The sequence below is a fragment of the Narcine bancroftii genome, chromosome 2, assembly GCF_036971445.1.
Source record: "Narcine bancroftii isolate sNarBan1 chromosome 2, sNarBan1.hap1, whole genome shotgun sequence".
Taxonomy (NCBI): domain Eukaryota; kingdom Metazoa; phylum Chordata; class Chondrichthyes; order Torpediniformes; family Narcinidae; genus Narcine; species Narcine bancroftii.
Window position 1 is genome coordinate 81,434,040 of NC_091470.1, and position 24,561 is coordinate 81,458,600.

A 24,561-nucleotide genomic window follows, 5' to 3' on the forward strand; every position below is an offset into this window, starting at 1 on the left:
GAAAAGTGGTGGCGAGGAAGCGGAAACAAAGTATGAAATGGCCATGTTGAAATATATGACTATAAATATTAACAGAATACATAACCAAATCAAAAGGAAGAGGCTATTAAATTTACTGAAAAAAGAAAAAATTGATATAGCATTCGTGCAGGAAACGCATCTAACTGAAGTGGAACACAAGAAATTAAGGAGAGACTGGGAAGGGCACGTAACGGCAGCATCATATAACTAGATCCAGCAGGGAGGTATGTAATGATAAAGTGTCAGATATATTCAGAGTTTTGGAATTTGCTAAATATATGTGCACCTAATGAAGAGGATCAAAAGTTTATGCAAGATATCTTTTTGAAGATTGTAGATATGCAGGACAATATATTGATAGGAGTGGACTTTAACCTTAATTTGGATTCATAGATGGATAAAACTGGACAAAAGACTAGCAGAAAGAACAAAGTACCCAAATTTATGGTTAAATCAATGCAGGAAATGCAACTTATGGATATATGGAGGAGACAAAACCCAAAGAAGAAGGAATACATATTATTCTAGTAGACATAAAACATACTCAAGGATTGACCTGTTCCTGTTGTCAGCCCATATCCAAAAGAGAGTTAGGAAAACGGAATATAAAGCTAGATTATTATCGGATCGCTCACTCCATTATTAGCAATAGAGCTGGAGGACATCCCACCAAGAACGTATAGATGGAGATTAAACTCCATGCTACTTAAAAAACAGGATTTTAAAGAATTAATTGAGCGCCAAATTAAAATGTACTTTGAAATAAATACGGAATCAGTGAAAGACAAATTTATATTATGGGATGCAATGAAAGCCTTCATCAGAGAGCAGATAATATGTAACTAAGATGAAAAAGGACTACAATCGGGAAATAGAACAGCTGGAAAGGGAAATAATAAGTACAGAAAAAGAACTAGCAACAAGGGAAGATACAACAAAAAGAAGAGAATTGGCGGACAAAAAAATAAAATACGAAACACTACAAACGTATAAGGTGGAGAAGAACATAATGAAGACAAAGCAGAAGTATTATGAGCTAGGAGAAAAAACACACAAAATACTAGCTTGGCAGCTTAAAACAGAACAAGAACAGTATTGGCATCAAGGAAAAAGGACAAACAAATTACATATAACCCAACAGAGATCAATGAAAACTTCAAGGAATTCTACGAGCAATTATACCAAACTGAGAACGAAGGGAAAGAAGACAAAATAGATGAGTTTCTATCTAAAATTGAACTACCGAAATTGCAAGAAGAGGAGCAAAAGAAATTGATAAAACCATCTGAAATAGAGGAAATACAGGATATATTAAAAAGGCTACCGAACAATAAAACGCCTGGAGAGGCCAGACTCTCAATAGATTTCTATAAAACATTTAAAGACTTATTAATTCCTCCTCTCCTGGAAGTAATGAACCAGATTGAAGAAACGCAAAACATGCCAGATTCATGTAAAACAGCAATAATTACAGTAATATCAAAGACGGGGAAAATCCACTAACACCAGCATAGTATAGACCAATACCTCTACTTAACTCAGATTATGAGATAATAGTAAAACTATTAGCAAACAGATTGGCCAACTGTGCACCAAAAATAGTAAAACTAGATCAAACTGGATTTATTAAGTAAAGACGAACAATGGAAAATATCTGTAAGTTTATTGACTTAATCCATGCAGTACAAGGAAATAAGACGCCAACAGTGGCAGTTGCTTTAGACACAGAGAAAGCCTTTGAAAGGGTAGAATGGAATTATTTATTCAAAGTACTACAGAGGTTCAACCTACTAGAGAAATATATAAATTGGATTAAAGCATCTGAAGGTGACAGTAAATGGATATATATCGAACCAATTTAAATTAAGCAGGTCAACTAGGCAGGGATGTCCATTATCTCCCTCACTGTTTGCTTTAGCTATAGAACCATTGGCAGAACTGATAAGAACAGAAAATAAAATAAAAGGGATAAAAATAAAAGAGAAGGAATATAAAATCAGTCTATTTGCAGATGACATCATAGTATACTTAACAGAACCAGAATTATCAATAAAAGAATTACTTAAGAAATTGAAGGAATATGGAGAAGTATCGGGGTACAAGATCAACGCAAATAAAAGTGAAGCGATGCCAATGAATAATGCGGATTTCAATCAGTTTAAGAAAGAATCACCATTTAAATGGCAAACACAAGCAATCCGATACCTAGGTATTAAACTAGATAATAATCTAGGTCATCAGTCTTCTATACAAATTAAATTATCAGCCATTAATGAAGAAATTACAAGATGACTTAGAACATTGGAAAGATTTACCACTAACACTGATAGGAAGGGTAAATTGCATTAAAATGAATATCTTCCCAAGGATACAATACCTATTTCAATTGCTACCAATTCACCTAACAGAGAAATTCTTCAAGGAGCTACAGAAAATAATAAGAAAATTCTTATGGAAAGGGGGGGAAACTGAGGATAGCGCTAGATAAATTAACAGAATGCTAAAAACAAGGGGGCTTACAGCTACCAAACTTTAAGAATTATTATAGAGCAGCACAATTAAGATATCTATCAGATTTTTATCAAACAAGGGAAAAACCAGATTGGACCAGGTTAGAGCTAGATAAAATAGGAGAGAAGGTACCAGAACATATACTTTATAAGTGGGATGAAAAGCTGATGCAACATATAAGTTCACCAGTACTGCACCATCTGCTCAACATTTGGAAGAAGATTCATGTAGAAAGGAAAAAAACAAATGACCAACTACCAAAATTATTATTGACACAAAATCAACTAATCCCTTTCACAATAGATAATTGTTTTTTTGGGAAATAATTTATTATCTTTTGAACAAATGAAGTACAAATATGGTATAACTCATGGTACAATGTTTGCATACCACCAACTGAAAACCTACTTGAAGAACAAACTGGGAAGCAGATTGAGGTTACCAGAAGGGAGCAATTTTGAATATGTGATTACTGACACAATGATAATTAAAAGATTTATAACAAACATGTACATCAAGCTGCAAGAGAAAGAGAACGATGAAATAAGCTGTAAACCCAAACAAAAGTGGGAACAAGATCTTAACATAAAGATAAAAAATGAAAAATGGGAAAAGCTATGCTCTGGAACTATGACAAATACAATAAACTCGAGGTTACGTATGATACAATATAATTGGTTACACAGGCTATATACCACACCCCAAAAGTTAAATAAATGGGACCCAACAGTATCAGATAGATGTTTTCACTGAAAGAAGAAAACAGGAACAACAGTACATGCAATTTGGGCATGTGAGAAAGTAGAAAAGTTTTGGGAAGATCTAAATCAGATATTAAATAAAATCACAAAAAGCAACATACCAAAAAATCCAGAGATCCTTCTTCTAAGTAATATAAGAAGAAAAGAACTAGGCCTCAATTTGGATGAAGCACAAAAAAGATTTATTATGATAGCCTTAGCTGTAGCAAAAAAATGTATAATGTCAACCTGGAAATCAGAAGAGAGCCTAAGAGTACAGCAATGGTACATAGAAATGAATAAATGTATTCCATTGGAAAAAAAAAACAAATAATTTAAAAAATAACGTCACAGTATTCGAACAAATTTGGGAACGTACATGGAACACAACAGAGAGGGCCTACCGTGGACCTCCACCCCCTAAAATGACAGAATGAGAAGACTAAATGAACTGATCCAGTGTGTAAAAGTAGATGACACAATTTTCTTGTTTAATTTCATTGTATGATGACATTGTTTAATGGGTTTATTGTATTGTATATTTTGAGTGGGTAGGGAGGGGGGTGGGAAGGAAGAAGAGAAGGGAGGGGGAAAAGGGGAGAAAATGACACTGTATATTCAAGTTTGTGTGTATTTTGGTTCATAGTGTGAAAAATAAAAAAATTTTTAAAAAGCGATTGAGCTGGCTGGGCCAATACTCATTGCAGTTTAGAAAATTGAGGTTATCATTTTAAAACACGCAAGTTTCTGAGGGGGAATTAACTGTTTGGACTGTTAAGAGAGGAGAGCTTCCCTAGTGAGGTGATATCCAGAAATAGGGGGGGGATAATTTCAGAATAAGGACTACCCATCTTAAAATAAAGATGAGGAATTCCTTCTCTCGAAGAATTGTGAATTTTGGGGCAATAGATAATTGGGGAAACCTGGGAAAAGTGGTGTTGAGACCAAGATTAGATCAGCTATGATCTTACTGAACAGTGCAGCAGGCCAAAGGCAATCCCGTCCTCACCCTTAAACACCCACTCATTTCTGATGTTTTTGAACCCAAGAATCAGCTTCCTAGAAAAAAGATGTACAGAGGAACTATTATTTTTTTCTGTGTACACTGCACTCTTTATCTTATGTTAAAAAGATCCTGGGCATTTGTTTTATTACTGCACTACCTGCTGTACTTAAGTATGAGTTGCTTGCCTGAAGAGTAGGCAAAAAAAGCTTTTTACTGAATCCTGGTAAATAAATGTTTCACCTGGGTCAAGTCTAGGACATAGAGTACCCCATGTCTGCCTGACCTGCCAAGTACTTCCAGTGTCACCACTTTATATTGGGACTTCCACCAGCTCTAGTTTTTTCCTGCTGATTACTGTGAGAAAGATGAGATGTGACCAGGTTAACTCATTCATGGCCAAGGATCTAAAATTGCAAATTTGGTTCTAAGAAATCTCCACTTCTTACTGAAATGGTTCTTGGGCTGTGGTGTAGATATTCAAGAGATATGGCTGATTTTCAATTATTTCTCACAAGAAAGACAATCGGCCCATCGAGTCCCTGTTGACTTTCAAGGCTTCCCTTCAGTCCCTTTTACTCAATTATTTTCCTGTCCACTGTTCTTGCTCACATGGGCCTTCTATTCTCCCCAATTATCTTCCTGTGTTCCTCAGTGCTATAATTGTATAAGCTGCCACATCACCAACTTCTCTCCTGACACAGTCACTCTCTCCGCACAACTTACATCCAGCCAAGCGCATAGGTAACCGAGCGGTGCAGCAAACTGAGCCGTCAACTCACTGCTCCAGTGATCCGGGTTCAATCCCAACCTCGGCCACTGTTCTGTGGCAAATTGACCTACCTGAAAGCTTTGAAATCCAGCAGGAAACCTGAGCATCCTGAATCCCCAAAACATTTGGAGATAGGGTACCGTGGACTATTATTATACAAGTCTCAATATTTTACTGTGTTTATTTTCTATTCCAACTTGTATTTATGTAAATCTGCTCCGTGGTCCTAGAGAAGCGCTATCTCGCCTTTACCATGCAACCATAGTATAAACGACAAATAAAGGTGACAACTTGAAAGCCATGTAGTTACATAGAGAAGATGCAAACTCCACCTTCTCCAATGCCAGAATTAAACCTGGATCACTGCAGGTATGCAATTTATTCTTTACAATTGCATATCTAATCTTATCTCACAATACCAGATAAAGGTCTTCATTTGCCTGTGAAACATGTAGCAGCACACAACAATTGCTTCTGCCACTACCTACAAATCACTATCTGCTCTTTCCATTCTAATATCCTTCCTCTATGCCCCAGTGCTATAATTTATACAAACTGGCACATCACCATCTTCTCTCCTCCTTAACAGCAGAATGCATGGATGTAAATTGGATTGAGCCACCTCCTCAAAGTTCCAGTGACCCGGGTTCAACCCCGACCTCAGCTGCTGCACTGTGGGATTTACCCAGGTGCTTCAATTTCCTCCCAAATCCCAAAGACATGCAGGTCGATCTCTAAATGTCCCCAAGTGTGTGGGTGAGCAGTGGAATCTGCAGCGGCTGTGGGGTTGAGTGTAAATGAATGTTGAATAATTGGCATGGATTCAATGGGCTGAAGGGCCTGTTGTGGTGCCGTACCTCTCCCCAACACTCAAACTTCATTTATGTTCTCCAGTCACAGGAATCATTACATCAAATTTTACATTTAGATATACACCACAATTACAATTCCCCTCAAATGCCCCCCCCCCAATACTACCAATTAACCTACCACCTCTGTACATTTTTGGAGAGTGGGAGGAAACCAGAGCATCTGTTCTCAACCTTTTTCTTTCCACTCACATTCCACTTTAAGTAATCCCTATGCCATCGGTGCTCTGTGATTAGTGAGGGATTGCTTAAGGTGGGATGTGAGTGGGAAGGGAAGGTTGAGAACAACAGCTCTAGATCCAATGTTACTGAAATATTTTGCTTGAGAAAAATTGTCATTGGCCCATTTCCTTTGGAGTTCTGAAACTGTGCACATAACGAGTCAATGAGGTACGATTAAAACAGTGGTTTTCAAACTTTTTCTTTCCACCCATATCCCACCTTAAGTAATCTCTTACAAATCACAGAGCACCTATGGCATAGGGAATATTTAAAGTGGTATGTGAGTGGAAAGAAAAAGGTTGAGAACCACTAACCCAGAGGAAACTCACGAAGGTCATAGGGAGAACGTTCAAACTCCTTACAGACAGCACTGGACTCAAAGCCACGACACTGGCTCCGTAATGGCATTGCACTAACCGTTACTCTAACCATGCCCCCTGAGTCTTTATGAAGTTATACAGGCCAGTTGACTACCTCCTTTTCTGAGAACCCCTTTGCATTTATAATTCACGGGTAATTCAAAAATATTTTTAAAAATGTGTTTTACTTCCAACTGTAAAATTCAACATAAGACTCTGCAGATGCAGATCTCAATTTAAAACGCTGACAATTTGCATTTCACCCCCCCCCCCACCCACCACCACCGAGTTCCTACTGCAGATTTTTTTTTGCACTCAATAGGTTTTTCATCCACTATTCCCCCTCCCACCCAGACATCTGGCTGCTCAATCCTTCATCAGCCCAGATGGCCCTGTGCATTCACGTACAATTGTTATGGCTGTGGTGATATGTAATTACACCACTAGGTCACTAGGGGTCATCCCGGTGACCTTGTATATAAAGCAGTCCAGAGCTACAGTCTTGCCTTCCAGGTTTGTCATGCAGAGACAAGACCTCTTAGTGTACATATTAATTTATTAAAGCTGTCTTGTACTTGCACTGCTAGTGTGGTTATTGTCAGTACAATTTAATAAACTAATGACAGCTACTAGGATGGAAGCTGCTTCTGCTCCAATGTGCATTACTGACCACCTGGAGACTCTCCCTGAGGAATGGAATCCAGCGACAACTAGCACCCATGTGCATCCGAGGACAGAGACGGCGAGGAACCACTGTACTGGAATCATGGTGGAATGCGGAGAAGACCACAGAAGTATGATAGGGCAGTTAAGAAATGGCCAAGAGGCCTGCCTGCCCATAGGTTTGCCGATACAGGCACCGCCAACCCTAAACCCCAGTCCGATCAGAAAGAGGCCACTACAAGCGCAGGTAGAAGGATCTCCGCGTCGAGAATTCCCGACCACTCCAGAGCCAGAGAAAGCAGACATCTCTACCGTCACTCCCCCAGTAGCAGTTTCCCCAGTACCACGGAGACCTGACACTACCACTGGGATCCCCACTAAGCCCGCTGCAAATGTCCCAAAGCCAGAGACTCAGCCAACAGCTCCAAGCACCCAGGTTACTCCTCCAGCAGACACAAGCCCCACAGAGGCTCTACCAGCAGCACCCAGTACCCCAGGGTCCACCCTTGCTACACCTAAGGGACCAGAGACTGGGGCTTAGCCATGTGCTGCGACCAGACAGGCTGGAGCTCGACCCCAGAAATCCCTAACCCGGCACGCACTTCGGCCGCTGGCAGAGATGCTTTCTGAATTACGTGGAGGGTGCTGAGGCATCGGATAAAGAGCTGTTAATGCTGTTGTTAGCGCAGCTAGGAGACCACCCTTACTCCCTTATACAGGATGCCAGGTCCTACCAAGAGACAATGAGCATTTTACAGAGGTATTACAGTAAGGGGCATAGTGAACTCTACTCCCGGTACAGACTCATGACCAGGTCACAACAAGTAGGGGAATCTGCCAGAGACTTTATACTCTCTCTGAAAGACGTGGCAAGAGGCTGCAACTTTAAAGCACTATCAGCTCAGGAGCATGCGGAGGACCTTATTAGGGACAGAATTGTTGCAGGCATACAGTCCACTGAGATGAGACATCGAGTGCTGGAGAAAGGAATGGTGGGATTAGATGAGGCAGAGACTATTGCAGAAGCTTTAGAAAGCACCAGGAAACACTGCAAAATCAGTTGACGCTTGCGAGTGGATTCGCAAATCCAAATGGAGAGGGGAGATGTGGTTGTCCGACAAGGGATAAAGGACAACTCAGGAGGGGAAGGGGAGATTGGGGATAAAGAAGATAGAAATAGGAGAATAAGGAAAATGTTGGATGTTGTAGGAATGTTGTCTTATAAAGAGTTGAAAATAAGAAAACAGAAATGGAAAAGGAGGAAAGGTAATGATGGAAAGACGGAAAGAGAAGATAAACAAAATATAAAATGGCTACGCTGAACTATATGACTTTAAATATTAATGGAATACATAACCAAATTAAAAGGAAGAAACTACTAAATTTACTGAAAAAGGAAAAAATTGATATAGCATTTGTCCAAGAAACACACTTAACTGAATTGGAGCACAAGAAATTAAAGAGAGATTGGGTAGGACATGTAACAGCAGCATCGTATAATTCAAAAGCAAGAGGAGTGGCTATATTAATTAGCAAAAATGTGCCATTTAAAATAGAAGAGGAAATAATAGATCCAGCAGGGAGATATGTTATGATAAAATGTCAGATATATTCGGAGCTTTGGAATCCACTTAATATATATTCACCTAACGAAGAAGATCAAAAGTTTATGCAAGATATCTTTTTGAAGGTAGCTAATACGCAAGGGAACATACTAATAGGAGGGGATTTCAATCTGAATTTGGATCCAAATATGGATAAAACGGGGAAAAAAATTAACAGGAAGATCAAAGTAACCAAATTTATAATTAAATCAATGCAAGAAATGAAACTTGTGGATATATGGAGGAAACAAAACCCAAAAGAAAAGGAATACTCATACTACTCGACTAGACATAAAACATACTCAAGAATAGACCTATTTTTGTTATCAGCTAGTATGCAGGATAGAGTAAGAAAAACAGAATATAAAGCGAGAATGCTATCGGACCATTCACCCTTAATACTGACAGTAAAGCTAGAGGACATCCCTCCAAGAATGTATAGATGGAGATTAAACCCCATGCTACTTAAAAGACAGGATTTTAGAGAATTTATTGAAAAACAATTAAAAATGTATTTTGAAGTAAATACGGAATCAGTGGAAGATAAGTTTATACTATGGGACGCAATGAAAGCATTCATTAGAGGGCAAATAATAAGTTATGTAACCAAGATGAAGAAGGACTATAATCAGGAAACAGAGCAGTTGGAAAGGGAAATAGTAAACATAGAAAAAAAATTAGCAATGAAGGAAGATACAACTAAAAGAGAATTGGCGGATAAAAAAATAAAATATGAAACATTACAAACATATAAGGTAAAGAAGAATATAATGAAGACAAAACAGAAATATTATGAACTAGGTGAAAAAACACACAAAATCCTAGCATGGCAGCTTAAGACAGAGCAAACTAAGAAAATGGTATTGGCAACAAGGAAAAAAGACAAACAAATTACATATAATCCAAAAGAACTTAAGGAAAACTTTAGAGAATTCTATGAACAATTATACCGAACTGAAAACGAAGGGAAAGAAGGGAAAATAGATGAATTTTTGACTAAAATTGAACTGCCAAAACTACAAATAGAGGAACAAAATAAATTAACAGAACCATTTGGAACAGTAGAAATACAAGAGATAATAAAAAAATTACCAAATAATAAGACACCAGGAGAGGATGGATTTCCAATAGAATTCTACAAAACATTTAAAGACTTATTAATACCGCCCCTCCTGGATGTAATCAACCAGATTGATGAGACACAAAACTTACCAGATTCATGTGGAGGGGGGAGGACGTGGACCTGTCCTCGGGCCTGCGCAAAGGAGCTTTTAGGTGGAGTGCAGTGCGCGCAGTACTGGCCCCACCCTTTACACCCATGGTTCGTGTGCCGTGGCCAAGCAAGCTGGGACGTGGCAGCGAGGTCCTTGGGTCGTAGGTTTTATATCGGAGTGGCCTTCTCCTATGCAGGTTTCTTAACCGGGCTGGAGGGGCCTGCCTCCCCTCCTAGGTCGGTCCATACTGCCCGGACCGGGGCCGAGGCCGCCGCAGCTCACCCTGTGCCTGGACTGGGGCCGCCGCCTCCCACTCTCTGCCCGGATCGGGGCCTCCCCCTGCCCCACTCGACCGAGGCCGGGGCCGCCGTCTCCCCCTTGCTCCTGCCCGGATCGAGGCCGCCGCCGTCTACCCTTTGCCCGGACCGGGGCCGGGGCCGCTGCTGCTCTCCCTGTGCCTGGACTGGGGCCGCCGCCTCCAACTCTCTGCCCGTATCGGGGCCTCCGCCTGCCTCACTCGACCGAGGCCGGGGCCGCCGTCTCCCCCTTGCTCCTGCCCGTATCGGGGCCGCCGCCGTCTACCCTTCGCCCGGACCGGGGCCGCTGCTGCTCTCCCTGTGCCCGGACTGGGGCCGCCGCCTCCAACTCTCTGCCCGAATCGGGGCCTCCGCCTGCCTCACTCGACCGAGGCTGGGGCCGCCGTCTCCCCCTTGCTCCTGCCCGTATCGGGGCCGCCGCCGTCTACCCTTCGCCCGGACCGGGGCCGGGGTCGCTGCTGCTCTCCCTGTGCCCGGACTGGGGCCGCCGCCTCCAACTCCAACTTCATGTAAAACAGCAATAATTACAGTAATACTAAAACAAGGGAAAGATCCACTCTCACCAGCGTCATATAGACCAATATCTTTGCTAAACACAGATTATAAGATAATAGCTAAACTATTAGCAAACAGATTAGCAGAACAGGTACCGAAAATGGTAAATTTAGACCAAACTGGATTTATCAAAAAAAGACGCACAACAGACAATATTTGTAAATTTATTAACTTAATTCATGCAGTAGAAGGAAATAAAGCATCTGCAGTAGCAGTTGCTTTAGACACAGAGAAGGCCTTCGACAGAGTAGAATGGAATTATTTGTTCAAAGTATTGCAAAAATTCAGTTTACCGGAGAAGTATATTAATTGGATTAAAGCATTATATAAGGGACCGTTAGCGAAAGTGACAGTAAATGGACATGTATCAAAGCAATTTAACTTAAGCAGGTCAACGCGCCAGGGATGCCCACTATCACCGTTATTGTTTGCGCTAGCTATAGAACCACTAGCAGAATTGATAAGAATAGATAATAATATAAAAGGAATAAAAATAAAAGACAGGGAATATAAAATCAGTCTATTTGCGGATGATGTGATAGTGTACTTAACAGAACCAGAACTATTAATAAAAGAATTATATAAGAAATTGAAGGAATATGGAGAAGTGTCGGGTTACAAGATAAACGTAAATAAAAGTGAAGCAATGCCTATGAATAATGCGGATTTCTCAAAATTTAAGAAGGAATCCCCATTCAGATGGCAAATGCAGGCAATAAGATACCTAGGTGTACAAATAAACAAAAATCTAGGCCAATTATATAAACTCAATTACAATCCACTAATGAAAAAATTACAGGACGATTTAGAGCATTGGAAAGATCTACCACTAACACTGATAGGAAGGATAAACTGTATTAAAATGAACATTTTTCCAAGGATACTATACTTATTTCAGGCATTGCCAATACAACTGACAGAAAAATTCTTCAAAGAGTTAAAGAAAATAATAAGGAAATTTTTATGGAGAGGGGGGAAACCGAGGATAGCACTAGATAAATTAACAGAATGGTATAAACAAGGAGGCTTACAATTGCCAAACTTCAAAAATTATTATAGAGCCGCACAATTAAGATACCTATCAGATTTTTATCAAACAAGGGAAAAACCAGACTGGACGAGATTAGAATTAGATAAAATGGGGGAAAAGATACCTGAACACATATTATATAAATGGGACGAAAAATTGGTACAACATAGAACTTCTCCAATATTACATCATCTCCTCAATATTTGGAAGAAGATTCATGTAGAAAGAAATAAAACAAATTATCAATTACCAAAACTAATATTGACGCAAAATAAGCAACTCCCTTTTACAATAGACAACCTTTCCTTTAGAAAATGGGAAAAAAAAGGGATTAAAAGAATAGAAAATTGTTTTTCAGGAAGTAGATTCTTATCCTTTGAACAAATGAGAGATAAGTACAATATAACTGGAGATACAGCGCTGCCATATTACCAACTGAGATCCTACTTGAAAGATAAATTAGGAAGCAATTTGAGTTTACCAGAGGGAAGTAACCTTGAATATGTGATAACAGATACAATGTTAATCAAAAGATTTATAACAAATATGTATATTAAACTGCAAGAAAAAGAGAATGAGGAAACAAATGGTAAAACTAAACAAAAATGGGAACAAGATTTAAATATAAAGATAAAAAAGGAAACATGGGAGAAATTATGTTCTGGAACGATGAGAAATACAATAAATACGAGGCTACGTATGATACAATATAATTGGTTACACAGACTATACATTACACCGCAAAAGTTAAATAAATGGGACCCAACAGTATCTGATAGATGTTTTCGATGTAAAAAAGAAATGGGAACAACAATTCATGCAATCTGGACATGTGAGAGAGTAGAAAAATTTTGGGATGATCTCAATCAGATATTAAATAAAATAACAGAAAACAATATACCAAAGAATCCAGAGATCTTTCTCCTAAGTAACATAAAAAACAAAGAATTTGGAATTGATTTGGAGGATGCACAAAAAAGATTTGTTAAGATAGCCCTAGCCGTAGCAAAAAAATGTATTATGTCAACCTGGAAATTGGAAGATAATTTGAAAATACAACAATGGTATATAGAAATGAATAAATGTATTCCATTAGAAAAAATAACATATAGTTTAAGAAATAATATTGAAATATTCAAACAAGTATGGGAGCCTTACATTAAATACAATAGCGAAAACCTACCGGGAACAAACATTACCTAAGTTGATGGAAGGAGAAGGAAAGAAAAGAATGGACTCAGTAGAATTTCTGGTGTATTTTTGTTGAATGACAACATTGTCTGACTGGCTTAATGCAACCTAGATTGTATACCTAAAATGGATGAGAGGGGGGGTGGGGGGGTGGCTTGGGAGGAGGGAGGGGGGGGGGAGAAAAAGACACTGTATATGCGTGAAAAAGAAAAAGTGTATATCATGACTGTGCCCCAGTCCGGGCACAGGGAGAGCAGCGGCGGCCCCGGCCCCGGTCCGGGCGAAGGGTAGACGGCGGCGGCCCCGATACGGGCAGGAGCAAGGGGGAGGCGGCGGCCCCAGTCCGGGCACAGGGAGAGCAGCGGCGGCCCCGGCCCCGGTCCGGGCGAAGGGTAGACGGCGGCGGCCCCGATACGGGCAGGAGCAAGGGGGAGGCGGCGGCCCCAGTCCGGGCACAGGGAGAGCAGCGGCGGCCCCGGCCCCGGTCCGGGCGAAGGGTAGACGGCGGCGGGCCCGATACGGGCAGGAGCAAGGGGGAGACGGCGGCCCTGGCCTCGGTCGAGTGAGGCAGACGGAGGCCCCGGTCCGGACAGGGAGTGGGAGGCGGCGGCCCCAGTCCGGGCACAGGGAGAGCAGCAGCGGCCCCGGCCCCGGTCCGGGCGAAGGGTAGACGGCGGCGGCCCCGATCCGGGCAGGAGCAAGGGGGAGACGGCGGCCCCGGCCTCGGTCGAGTGAGGCAGACGGAGGCCCCGGTCCGGGCAGTATGGACCGACCTAGGAGGGGAGGCAGGCCCCTCCTGCCTGGGTAAGAAACCTGCATAGGAGAAGGCCACTCCGATATAAAACCTACGACCCAAGGACCTCGCTGCCACGTCCCAGCTTGCTTGGCCACGGCACACGAACCATGGGTGTAAAGGGTGGGGCCAGTACTGCGCGCACTGCACTCCACCTAAAAGCTCCTTTGCGCAGGCCCGAGGACAGGTCCACGTCCTCCCCCTCCACGTCCTCCCCCTCCACGTCCTCCCCCTCCACGTCCTCCCCCTCCACGTCCTCCCCCTCCACGTCCTCCCCCTCCACGTCCTCCCCCTCCACGTCCTCCCCCTCCACGTCCTCCCCCTCCACGTCCTCCCCCTCCACGTCCTCCCCCTCCACGTCCTCCCCCTCAAAAGATGCTCACAAACTCAAGCTAGCATGCTGGAACATCAGAACCATGCTAGATAAGACTGACAGCCATCGACCTGAACGTCGGTCTGCCCTCATTGCACATGAACTCCTCAGACTTGACATCGACATAGCCGCTCTCAGTGAAGTCCGCCTGGCAGATGTAGGCAGCTTCCAAGAACGCGGCGCGGGCTACACACTCTACTGGTCTGGCAAGCCTTCGGATGAACGACGCCTATCTGGTGTAGGCTTCATGGTCAAGAGCTTCATTGCCTCCAAACTCGAAAACCTTCCGACAGGCCTCTCGGACCGAATCATGTCCATGCGACTCCCACTTCAAAACAAGCGTCACATCACCCTCATCAGTGTCTATGCTCCAACCCTCCAGGCGGAACCAGCAGAAAAGAACAAGTTCTACACCGACCTGCGCAACCTCATCCAACGTACCCCTACAGCCGACAAGGTTGTCATCCTGGGCGACTTCAACGCTCGTGTCGGCAAAGACTCAGAAACCTGGCCAGGAATCCTGGGCAAGCATGGCGTCGGCAAGTGCAACGACAATGGGCGCCTCCTGTTGGAGCTCTGCGCAGAACAGCGGCTTGTCATTACAAACACCCTTTTTCAGCAGAGGGACAGCCTTAAGACCACCTGGATGCATCCCCGATCCAAACACTGGCACCTCCTGGACTACATCCTGGTGCGAGAAAGTGACAAACAAGATGTGCTCCACACCAGGGTCATGCCTAGCGCGGAATGCCACACTGACCACCGGCTGGTTCGCTGCAAGCTCAACCTTCACTTCAAGCCAAAGCCCAGGAACAATAAAGCCCCCAGAAAGAGGTTCAATGTTGGAAAACTGCAGTCAGACGAAGCGAGAGGAAACTTCCAGGCAAACCTCAAAGCAAAGCTCGACGTTGCAACCCGCCTCACGGACCCGTCCCCTGAAACCCTCTGGGATCAGTTGAAGACTACCATACTGCAATCCACTGAAGAGGTACTGGGCTTCTCCTCCAGGAAAAACAAGGACTGGTTTGACGAAAACAGCCAGGAAATCCAGGAGCTGCTGGCAAAGAAGCGAGCTGCCCACCAGGCTCACCTTACAAAGCCGTCCTGTCCAGAGAAGAAACAAGCCTTCCGTCGCGCATGCAGCCATCTTCAGCGCAAACTCCGGGAGATCCAAAATGAGTGGTGGACTAGCCTCGCCAAACGAACACAGCTCAGCGCGGACATTGGCGACTTCAGGGGTTTCTACGAGGCTCTAAAGGCTGTGTACGGCCCCTCACCCCAAGTCCAAAGCCCGCTGCGCAGCTCAGACGGCAAAGTCCTCCTCAGCGACAAGATCTCCATCCTCAACCGATGGTCAGAACACTTCCAATCTCTTTTCAGTACCAACCGCTCAGTCCAAGATTCCGCCCTGCTCCAGCTCCCTCAACAGCCCCTAAGGCTAGAGCTGGATGAGGTTCCCACCCTGGATGAGACATATAAGGCAATCGAACAACTGAAAAGTGGCAAAGCAGCAGGTATGGATGGAATCCCCCCAGAAGTCTGGAAGGCTGGCGGCAAAACTCTGCATGCCAAACTGCATGAGTTTTTCAAGCTTTGTTGGGACCAAGGTAAACTGCCTCAGGATCTTCGTGATGCCACCATCATCACCCTGTACAAAAACAAAGGCGAGAAATCAGACTGCTCAAACTACAGGGGAATCACGTTGCTCTCCATTGCAGGCAAAATCTTCGCTAGGATTCTACTAAATAGAATAATACCTAGTGTCGCTGAGAATATTCTCCCAGAATCACAGTGCGGCTTTCGCGCTAACAGAGGAACCACTGACATGGTCTTTGCCCTCAGACAGCTCCAAGAAAAGTGTAGAGAACAAAACAAAGGACTCTACATCACCTTTGTTGACCTCACCAAAGCCTTCGACACCGTGAGCAGGAAAGGGCTTTGGCAAATACTAGAGCGCATCGGATGTCCCCCAAAGTTCCTCAACATGATTATCCAACTGCACGAAAACCAACAAGGTCGGGTCAGATACAGCAATGAGCTCTCTGAACCCTTCTCCATTAACAATGGCGTGAAGCAAGGCTGTGTTCTCGCACCAACCCTCTTTTCAATCTTCTTCAGCATGATGCTGAACCAAGCCATGAAAGACCCCAGCAATGAAGACGCTGTTTACATCCGGTACCGCACGGATGGCAGTCTCTTCAATCTGAGGCGCCTGCAAGCTCACACCAAGACACAAGAGAAACTTGTCCGTGAACTACTCTTTGCAGATGATGCCGCTTTAGTTGCCCATTCAGAGCCAGCTCTTCAGCGCTTGACGTCCTGCTTTGCGGAAACTGCCAAAATGTTTGGCCTGGAAGTCAGCCTGAAGAAAACTGAGGTCCTCCATCAGCCAGCTCCCCACCATGACTACCAGCCCCCCCACATCTCCATCGGGCACACAAAACTCAAAACGGTCAACCAGTTTACCTATCTCGGCTGCACCATTTCATCAGATGCAAGGATTGACAATGAGATAGACAACAGACTCGCCAAGGCAAATAGCGCCTTTGGAAGACTACACAAAAGAGTCTGGAAAAACAACCAACTGAAAAACCTCACAAAGATAAGCGTATACAGAGCCGTTGTCATACCCACACTCCTGTTCGGCTCCGAATCATGGGTCCTCTACCGGCACCACCTACGGCTCCTAGAACGCTTCCACCAGCGTTGTCTCCGCTCCATCCTCAACATCCATTGGAGCGCTCACACCCCTAACGTCGAGGTACTCGAGATGGCAGAGGTCGACAGCATCGAGTCCACGCTGCTGAAGATCCAGCTGCGCTGGATGGGTCACGTCTCCAGAATGGAGGACCATCGCCTTCCCAAGATCGTATTATATGGCGAGCTCTCCACTGGCCACCGTGACAGAGGTGCACCAAAGAAAAGGTACAAGGACTGCCTAAAGAAATCTCTTGGTGCCTGCCACATTGACCACCGCCAGTGGGCTGATAACGCCTCAAACCGTGCATCTTGGCGCCTCACAGTTTGGCGGGCAGCAGCCTCCTTTGAAGAAGACCGCAGAGCCCACCTCACTGACAAAAGGCAAAGGAGGAAAAACCCAACACCCAACCCCAACCAACCAATTTTCCCTTGCAACCGCTGCAATCGTGTCTGCCTGTCCCGCATCGGACTGGTCAGCCACAAACGAGCCTGCAGCTGACGTGGACTTTTTACCCCCTCCATAAATCTTCGTCCGCGAAGCCAAGCCAAAGAAAAGAAATATCATGGCTAACGTGATTTATGGTGTGAAAAAAAAAAGAAAGAAAGTACCAGGAAAGAATTGGAGGAGTACTCACAGGACCCTGGGGCTGGGACAAACGTCACACTGCTGGACTCTCTAGCCCCACGAAAAGAAAACTACGCTGCCTCACAGGAATTCACAGCAGCAGCTGCACCTTGAGGGTCCCAAGTGCTTTTTCTGTGGACAAAGAAAGCACCCCAGAGCCCTCTGCCCTGCCAGAGAAAATGTCTGTTCCAACTGTGGAAAACATGGGCATTATGCAAAAGTCTGCAGAAGCCCCAAGGCTCATTTCATGCTAATGAAAGGCGAGAAAGCTCTAAACAGAAGTAGAAGAATGCCATGTGCAGCCGGCCATCTTGGACTAATGCTACAAAGCAGAAATGAATAGGATGCCAAGTACTATCGGATGGAAGGACACGGTAGACTTGCTTCCCTACGCATGAATCAGCAAGTCCACACAATTTATCTGATGCCACTGTGTGCATCAAAATTAATGATGTAAAGGTAAATTGCTTACTAGATAGTGAAAGCACTTAAAGTTTTATTGACCAGGGGTTAGTCAACCGCCTTGCCCTCCCCACACGCCCAAGTGAGCACCAGATCCTGTTAGCAGCCAGGAGCCTTGCGGTTGAGGTAAAACAGTTTTGCAGGGTTACTCTAAAAATCCAGGGCACAAAATACGAAGGGTTCAAATGACTAGTATTCTCTCACCTCTGTGCCCTGGTACTATTGGGGTTAGATTTTCAGTGCCAGTTAGAAAGCATTACATTAGTGCACAACGGGCCTCACCCCCCACTACGCCTTACAAAGAAACAACACTGCAGCCTGTCTGTCCTGAACATAGAACTCCCTCCCCTGTTCACACACCTGACCCAAGAATGCACACCAATAGCAAACAAAGAGCAGGAGGTACAGCCCGAGGGACAGAGCCTTCATTAGGACAGAGGTCCGCAGGCTACTACAGGAGGGCATCATAGAGCAGAGCACCAGCCCCTAAAGAGCCCAGGTGGTTGTAGTAAAGTCAGGAGAAAAACTGCACATGGTAGTGGATCATAGCCAGACATTCAACAAATTTACACAAGTAGATGCCTACCCTCTGCCAGACATGGTCAACAACATTGCACAGTATAAGGTGTTCTCCACCATAGACCTGAAAGCAGCATACCACCAACTGCCCATTAGAAACAGCGATCGCGTTTACATGGCATTTGAGGCAGACGGCAGGCTGTATCAATTTCTGCGACTCCCTTCAGTGTCACCAATGGAGTGTCCCTGTTTCAGAGAGAAATGGACCAAATAGTAGATGAATTCCAACTGAAAGCGGTGTTCCCCTACTTAGACAACGTGACAATCTGTGGCCACTCTGAGGAGGATCACGACACGAATTTAAAATGCTTCTTCCCGGGAGCCGAGGAAAAGAACCTAACATACAACAGGGACGAATGTGTCTTTAGCGCCAGGAAGATGCCAATCCTGGGCTACATAGTGCAGAACAGGGAAATCAGCCCAGACCCAGCCCGCATGCGCCCTCTCCTAGACCTCCCAGTGCCACACACGCTGAAAACACTAAAAACGTTTGGGACTGTTCACTTACTACGCTCAATGGGTCCCCAACTACACCGACAGGGCCCGCCCACTTATAAAAGTCTCAGTTTTCCCACTGTACCCAGCAGCCACCAGAGCATTCAGGGACATTAGGGACCATATCGCTAAAGCTACCATGCAGTCCATAGATGAGTCGATCCCGTTTCAAGTAGAAATGGATGCATCCGACATGGCTCTGGCAGCAACCCTAAACCAAGACGGCCCTCCAGTGGGTTTTTTCTCGCGAACCCTACAGGGGTCAGAGGTAAGACACTTCAGCAGTAGAGAAGGAGGCCCTAGCCATTGTGGAAACTGTAAGGCACTGGTGACATTATCTGTCGTGCAAACACTTCATCCTTGTCACGGACCAACAGTCTGTGGGTTTTATGTTCGATAACCAGAACGGGGAGAATTAAGAATGACAAAATCCTGCACTGGCAGATAGAATTGTGTACATTTAACTACGACATTCTATACCGCCCCGAGAGACTCAACAAGCCCTCGGACATGCTGTCCAGAGGAACTTGTGCCATCCTTAACCACACGTCCCAGTTGCAGAGCTTGCACAATGAGCTGGGCCACCCAGGGGTCGCTAGACTGTTTCACTTCATTAAAACCCAAAACCTCTAATTTTCGGTAGAGGAAGTGAGGTCAGTGAACAAGAACTGCTCCATCTGTGTGGAATGCAAATCGCAATTTTACCGGCCAGACAAAACCATCTTGATAAAAGCTACCAAACCTTTTGAGCACCTCAGCCTCGATTTTAAAGGCCCGCTCCCGTCCAATAATAGAAATGTCTATTTCCTAAGCTTAATAGATGAATATTCCCGTTTCCCCTTCGCAATCCCATGTTCACTGTTATAAAATGCCTCCAACTCATCTTCAGCATATTTGGGTACCCGAACTACATACACACAGACAGGGGTGCTGCATTCATGAGCGCAGAAGTACAGCAGTACCTGCACGAAAGAGGGATTGTTATCAGCCACAGTACAATTTACAATCCCAGGGGGAATGGACAAGTCAAAAGGGAAAATGCCACCATCTGGAAAACAGTCCTCTTGACTTTAAAAGCAAAAGACCTGCCTGTTACCAGATGGCAAGATGTTGTGCCAGAAGCCCTACACTCCTCGCACCAGCGTCATATAGACCAATATCTTTACTTAACACAGATTATAAGATAATAGCTAAACTATTAGCAAACAGATTAGCCGACTATGTACCAAAAATAGTAAATCTAGACCAAACTGGATTTATTAAAAAAAGACGAACAACAGACAATATTTGTAAATTTATTAACTTAATTCATGCAGTAGAAGGAAATAAAGCTCCAACAGTAGCGGTTGCTTTAGACGCAGAGAAAGCCTTTGACAGAGTAGAATGGAATTATTTATTCAAAGTACTACAAAAATTCAGTTTACCAGAGAAATATATTAATTGGATTAAAGCATTATATAAGGGGCCATTGGCGAAAGTGACAGGAAATGGATATATATCAAAACAATTTAACTTAAGCAGATCAACAAGGCAGAGATGTCCACTATCGCCCTTATTGTTCGCGTTAACCATAGAACCACTAGCAGAACTGATAAGAACAGAAAATAAAATAAAAGGGACAAAAATAAAAGACAAGGAATATAAAATCAGTTTATTTGCAGATGACGTTATAGTATACTTAACAGAACCAGAAATATCAATAAAAGAATTATATAAGAAATTGAAGGAATATGGAGAAGTGTCAGGATACAAGATTAACGCAAATAAAAGTGAAGCAATGCCAATGAATAATGCGGATTTCTCAAAATTTAAGAAAGAATCACCATTCAGATGGCAAATGCAAGCAATACGATACCTAGGTATACAAATAAATAAAAACCTCGGCCATCTATATAAACTCAATTATTATCCACTAATGAAAAAATTACAGGACGACTTAGAGCATTGGAAAGACTTACCACTAACACTAATAGGAAGGATAAACTGTATTAAAATGAACATTTTCCCAAGGATACAATACCTATTTCAGGCATTGCCAATACACTTGACACAGAAATTCTTCAAGGAGTTAAAGAAAATAATAAGGAAATTTTTATGGAAAGGGGGGGAAACCGAGGATAGCACTAGATAAATTAACAGAATGGTATAAATAAGGAGGCTTACAACTGCCAAACTTTAAAAATTATTATAGAGCCGCACAATTAAGATACCTATCAGATTTCTATCAAACAAGGGAAAAGCCAGATTGGACTAGATTAGAACTAGATAAAATAGGGGAGAAGATACCCGAACATATAAATGGGATGAAAAATTGGTACAACGTAGGAATTCTCCAGTATTACATCATCTGCTCAATATTTGGAAGAAGATTCATGTAGAAAGGAATAAACAAATTACCAACTACCAAAACTAATAATGATGCAAAATCAGCTAATCCCTTTTTACAATAGATAACCTTTCCTTTAGAGAATGGGAGAAAAAAGGGATCAAAAGAATAGAAAATTGCTTTTCAGGAAATAAATTATTATCCTTTGAACAAATGAAGGATAAATATAATATAACTCACGATACAATGTTGGCATACTACCAACTGAAATCTTACTTGAAGGACAAATTGGGAAGCAGTCTGAGGTTACCAGAGGGAAGTAATTTTGAGTATGTGATTACAGACACAATGATAATCAAAAAATTTATAACAAACATGCATATTAAACTACAAGAAAAGGAGAACGAGGAAACAAATAGTAAAACAAAACAAAAATGGGAACAAGATCTAAACATAAAGATAAAGAATGAAACATGGGAGAAGTTATGCTCAGGAACTATGAGAAATACAATATATACGAGGTTACGTATGATACAATATAACTGGATACACAGGCTATATATTACACCTCAAAAGTTAAATAAATGGGACCCAACAGTATCTGACAGATGTTTTCGCTCTAAAAAGGAAATGGGAACAACAATTCATGCAATCTGGACATGTGAGAAAGTGAAAAAATTTTGGGAGGATTTAAACCAGATATTAAATAAAATCACAAAAAGCAATATACCAAAAAACCTTGAGATCTTCCTCCTAAGTAACATAAAAAACAAAGAATTTGGACTTGATTTGGATGGTGCACAAAAAAGATTTGTTAGGATAGCCCTAGCTGTAGCAAAAAAATGTATAATGTCAGCCTGGAAATTAGAAGATAACTTGAGAATACAACAATGGTATATAGAAATGAATAAATGTATTCCATTAGAAAAAATAACATATAATTTAAGAAATAATATTACAATATTTGAACAAATATGGGAGCCATACATGAAACACAATAGAGAAAACCTACCGGGGACATCTACCACCTAAAATGACAGAAGTAGAAGGGAATGAAAAGAATTGATTCAGTGGAAATTCTTGTTTGTTTTTATTGAGTGACAACATTGTTTGACGGGTTTAATGTATCTTAGATTCTGAACTTTAAATGAATGGGAGGGGAGGTAGGGAGGGTGGGATGGGAAGAGGGGGGGGGGAGAAAACGACACTGTATATATTTGGAAAGGAAAATGTACGTATCTTGATCAATGTGGTTTATAGTGTGAAAAATAAAAATTAAAAAAAAAGCCCTACACTCTATACATTCTTTGTTGTGTACTGCCACTAACATGACCCCACATCTTTTCTTTCACAAGGAAAGCCACGACAGGTACAGTGCTGCCTAAATGGATGATGACATCGGGACCTGTTCTCCTCCAGAAGCACTGCAGACCCCACAAAGCGGACCCGCTCGTGGATCAAGTGGAGTTTAGGCACGCAAACTCTCAGTACGCCTTTGTCACATTCCCAGATGGAAGAGAAAACTCGGTGGCCACCAGGGATCTCGCCCCGGCTGGATGTGTGAACAACGCGGAGGAAACACAGATCTCTATGGATCAACAAGGAGCGCAGCAGCAGTCACTAGAACGTCCAATGAGTTACCCCAGAGGACTATACCACCCACCCCGGAAATCAGGACCCTGGGTACGCCTGCCCCACAAAATATCACCACCCTAGACTTGATGGCAGGACCTAATCCCATACAAGAGGATCCCCAGCCCACAAGGCCATTTAGTACTTCCCACTCCCACACCTCCACCAAGAAAGGTCGAAAGGCAGACCGCACTCCCCACCCCTATACCACTACCAAGGAGGTCCAGAAGGCAACGGAAGGCACGAAAAATTTTGGACATGAACTTACAAACAAGGGAAGGAGGACGGGGGTGGGGGGGGGGGAAGGAGGACGGGGGTGGGGGGAGGGGGAAGGAAGGGGTCAGGGGGAATAACAATTTTTTTCCTAGTGGTGTACAGCCACAGATTTCAAAAGGCCTGACACAGCAGGAACGAAAAACTCACACATCTGGGTAGTTGGGTGGGCAAATTATGTGCAAGTCCACTGCAACGTGGCTCTCTTTATCACTGATCAGCCCCCGAGGGTGCAGTACAATACAGACTTCAGGGGGGCGTTTCACCTGGGACAGAAACAAGGGGTTCGATTTATTAGTAGAAGCAAAAGGAAAAGCCCTGATCCCACAAACAAGGATAACTAGATCCCCCTCCCTCCCCATTTTCCTCTCCCTCGACCAGCCCCCTCCCTCCCACCTCCCTCGACCACCCACCTTCCTCGACCACCACCCTCCCCGACCACCACCCTCCCCTCCCCACCATCCTCCCACCTGCCTCGACCACCACCCTCCCCTCCCCACCATCCTCCCACCTGCCTCGACCACCCCCCTCCCCACCTTCCTCCCACCTGCCTCGACCACCCCCCTCCCCACCTTCCTCCCATCTCCCTCCGCACCATCCTCCCATCTCCCTCCCCACCATCCTCCCACGACCACCCCCCTCCCCACCTTCCTCCCACCTCCCTCGACCACCCTCCTCCCCACCTTCCTCCCACCTCCCTCCCACCTCCCTCCCACCTCCCTCGACCACCCCCCTCCCCACCTTCCTCCCACCTGCCTCGACCACACCCCTCCCCACCTTCCACCCACCTGCCTCGACCACCCCCCTCCCCACCTTCCTCCCACCTGCCTCGACCACCCCCCTCCCCACCTACCTCCCACCTGCCTCGACCACCCCCCTCCCCACCTTCCTCCCACCTGCCTCGACCACCCCCCTCCCCACCTGCCTCCCACCTTCCTCCCACCTGCCTCCCCACCTTCCTCCCACCTGCCTCGACCACCCCCCTCCCCACCTCCCTCGACCACCCCCCTCCCCACCTCCCTCGACCACCCCCCTCCCCACCTCCCTCGACCACCCCCCTCCCCACCTCCCTCGACCACCCCCCTCCCCACCTCCCTCGACCACCCCCCTCCCCACCTCCCTCGACCACCCCCCTCCCCACCTCCCTCGACCACCCCCCTCCCCACCTCCCTCGACCACCCCCCTCCCCACCTCCCTCGACCACCCCCCTCCCCACCTCCCTCGACCACCCC

The 24,561-nt window shown here is 44.3% G+C and overlaps 1 protein-coding gene across 4 annotated transcripts in view; it reads right to left on the reverse strand.

Moving 5' to 3' along the window:
- Positions 1-24,561, reverse strand: part of eif2ak4 (eukaryotic translation initiation factor 2 alpha kinase 4) — a 147,936-nt gene that overhangs the window by 122,906 nt on the left and 469 nt on the right. For all 4 annotated transcript variants that reach the window (XM_069917246.1, XM_069917245.1, XM_069917244.1 and 1 more), the window contains exon 2: positions 23,480-23,595. In XM_069917246.1, the coding sequence (XP_069773347.1) occupies positions 23,480-23,595 (116 nt within the window). The remainder of the gene's footprint in view (positions 1-23,479; positions 23,596-24,561) is intronic.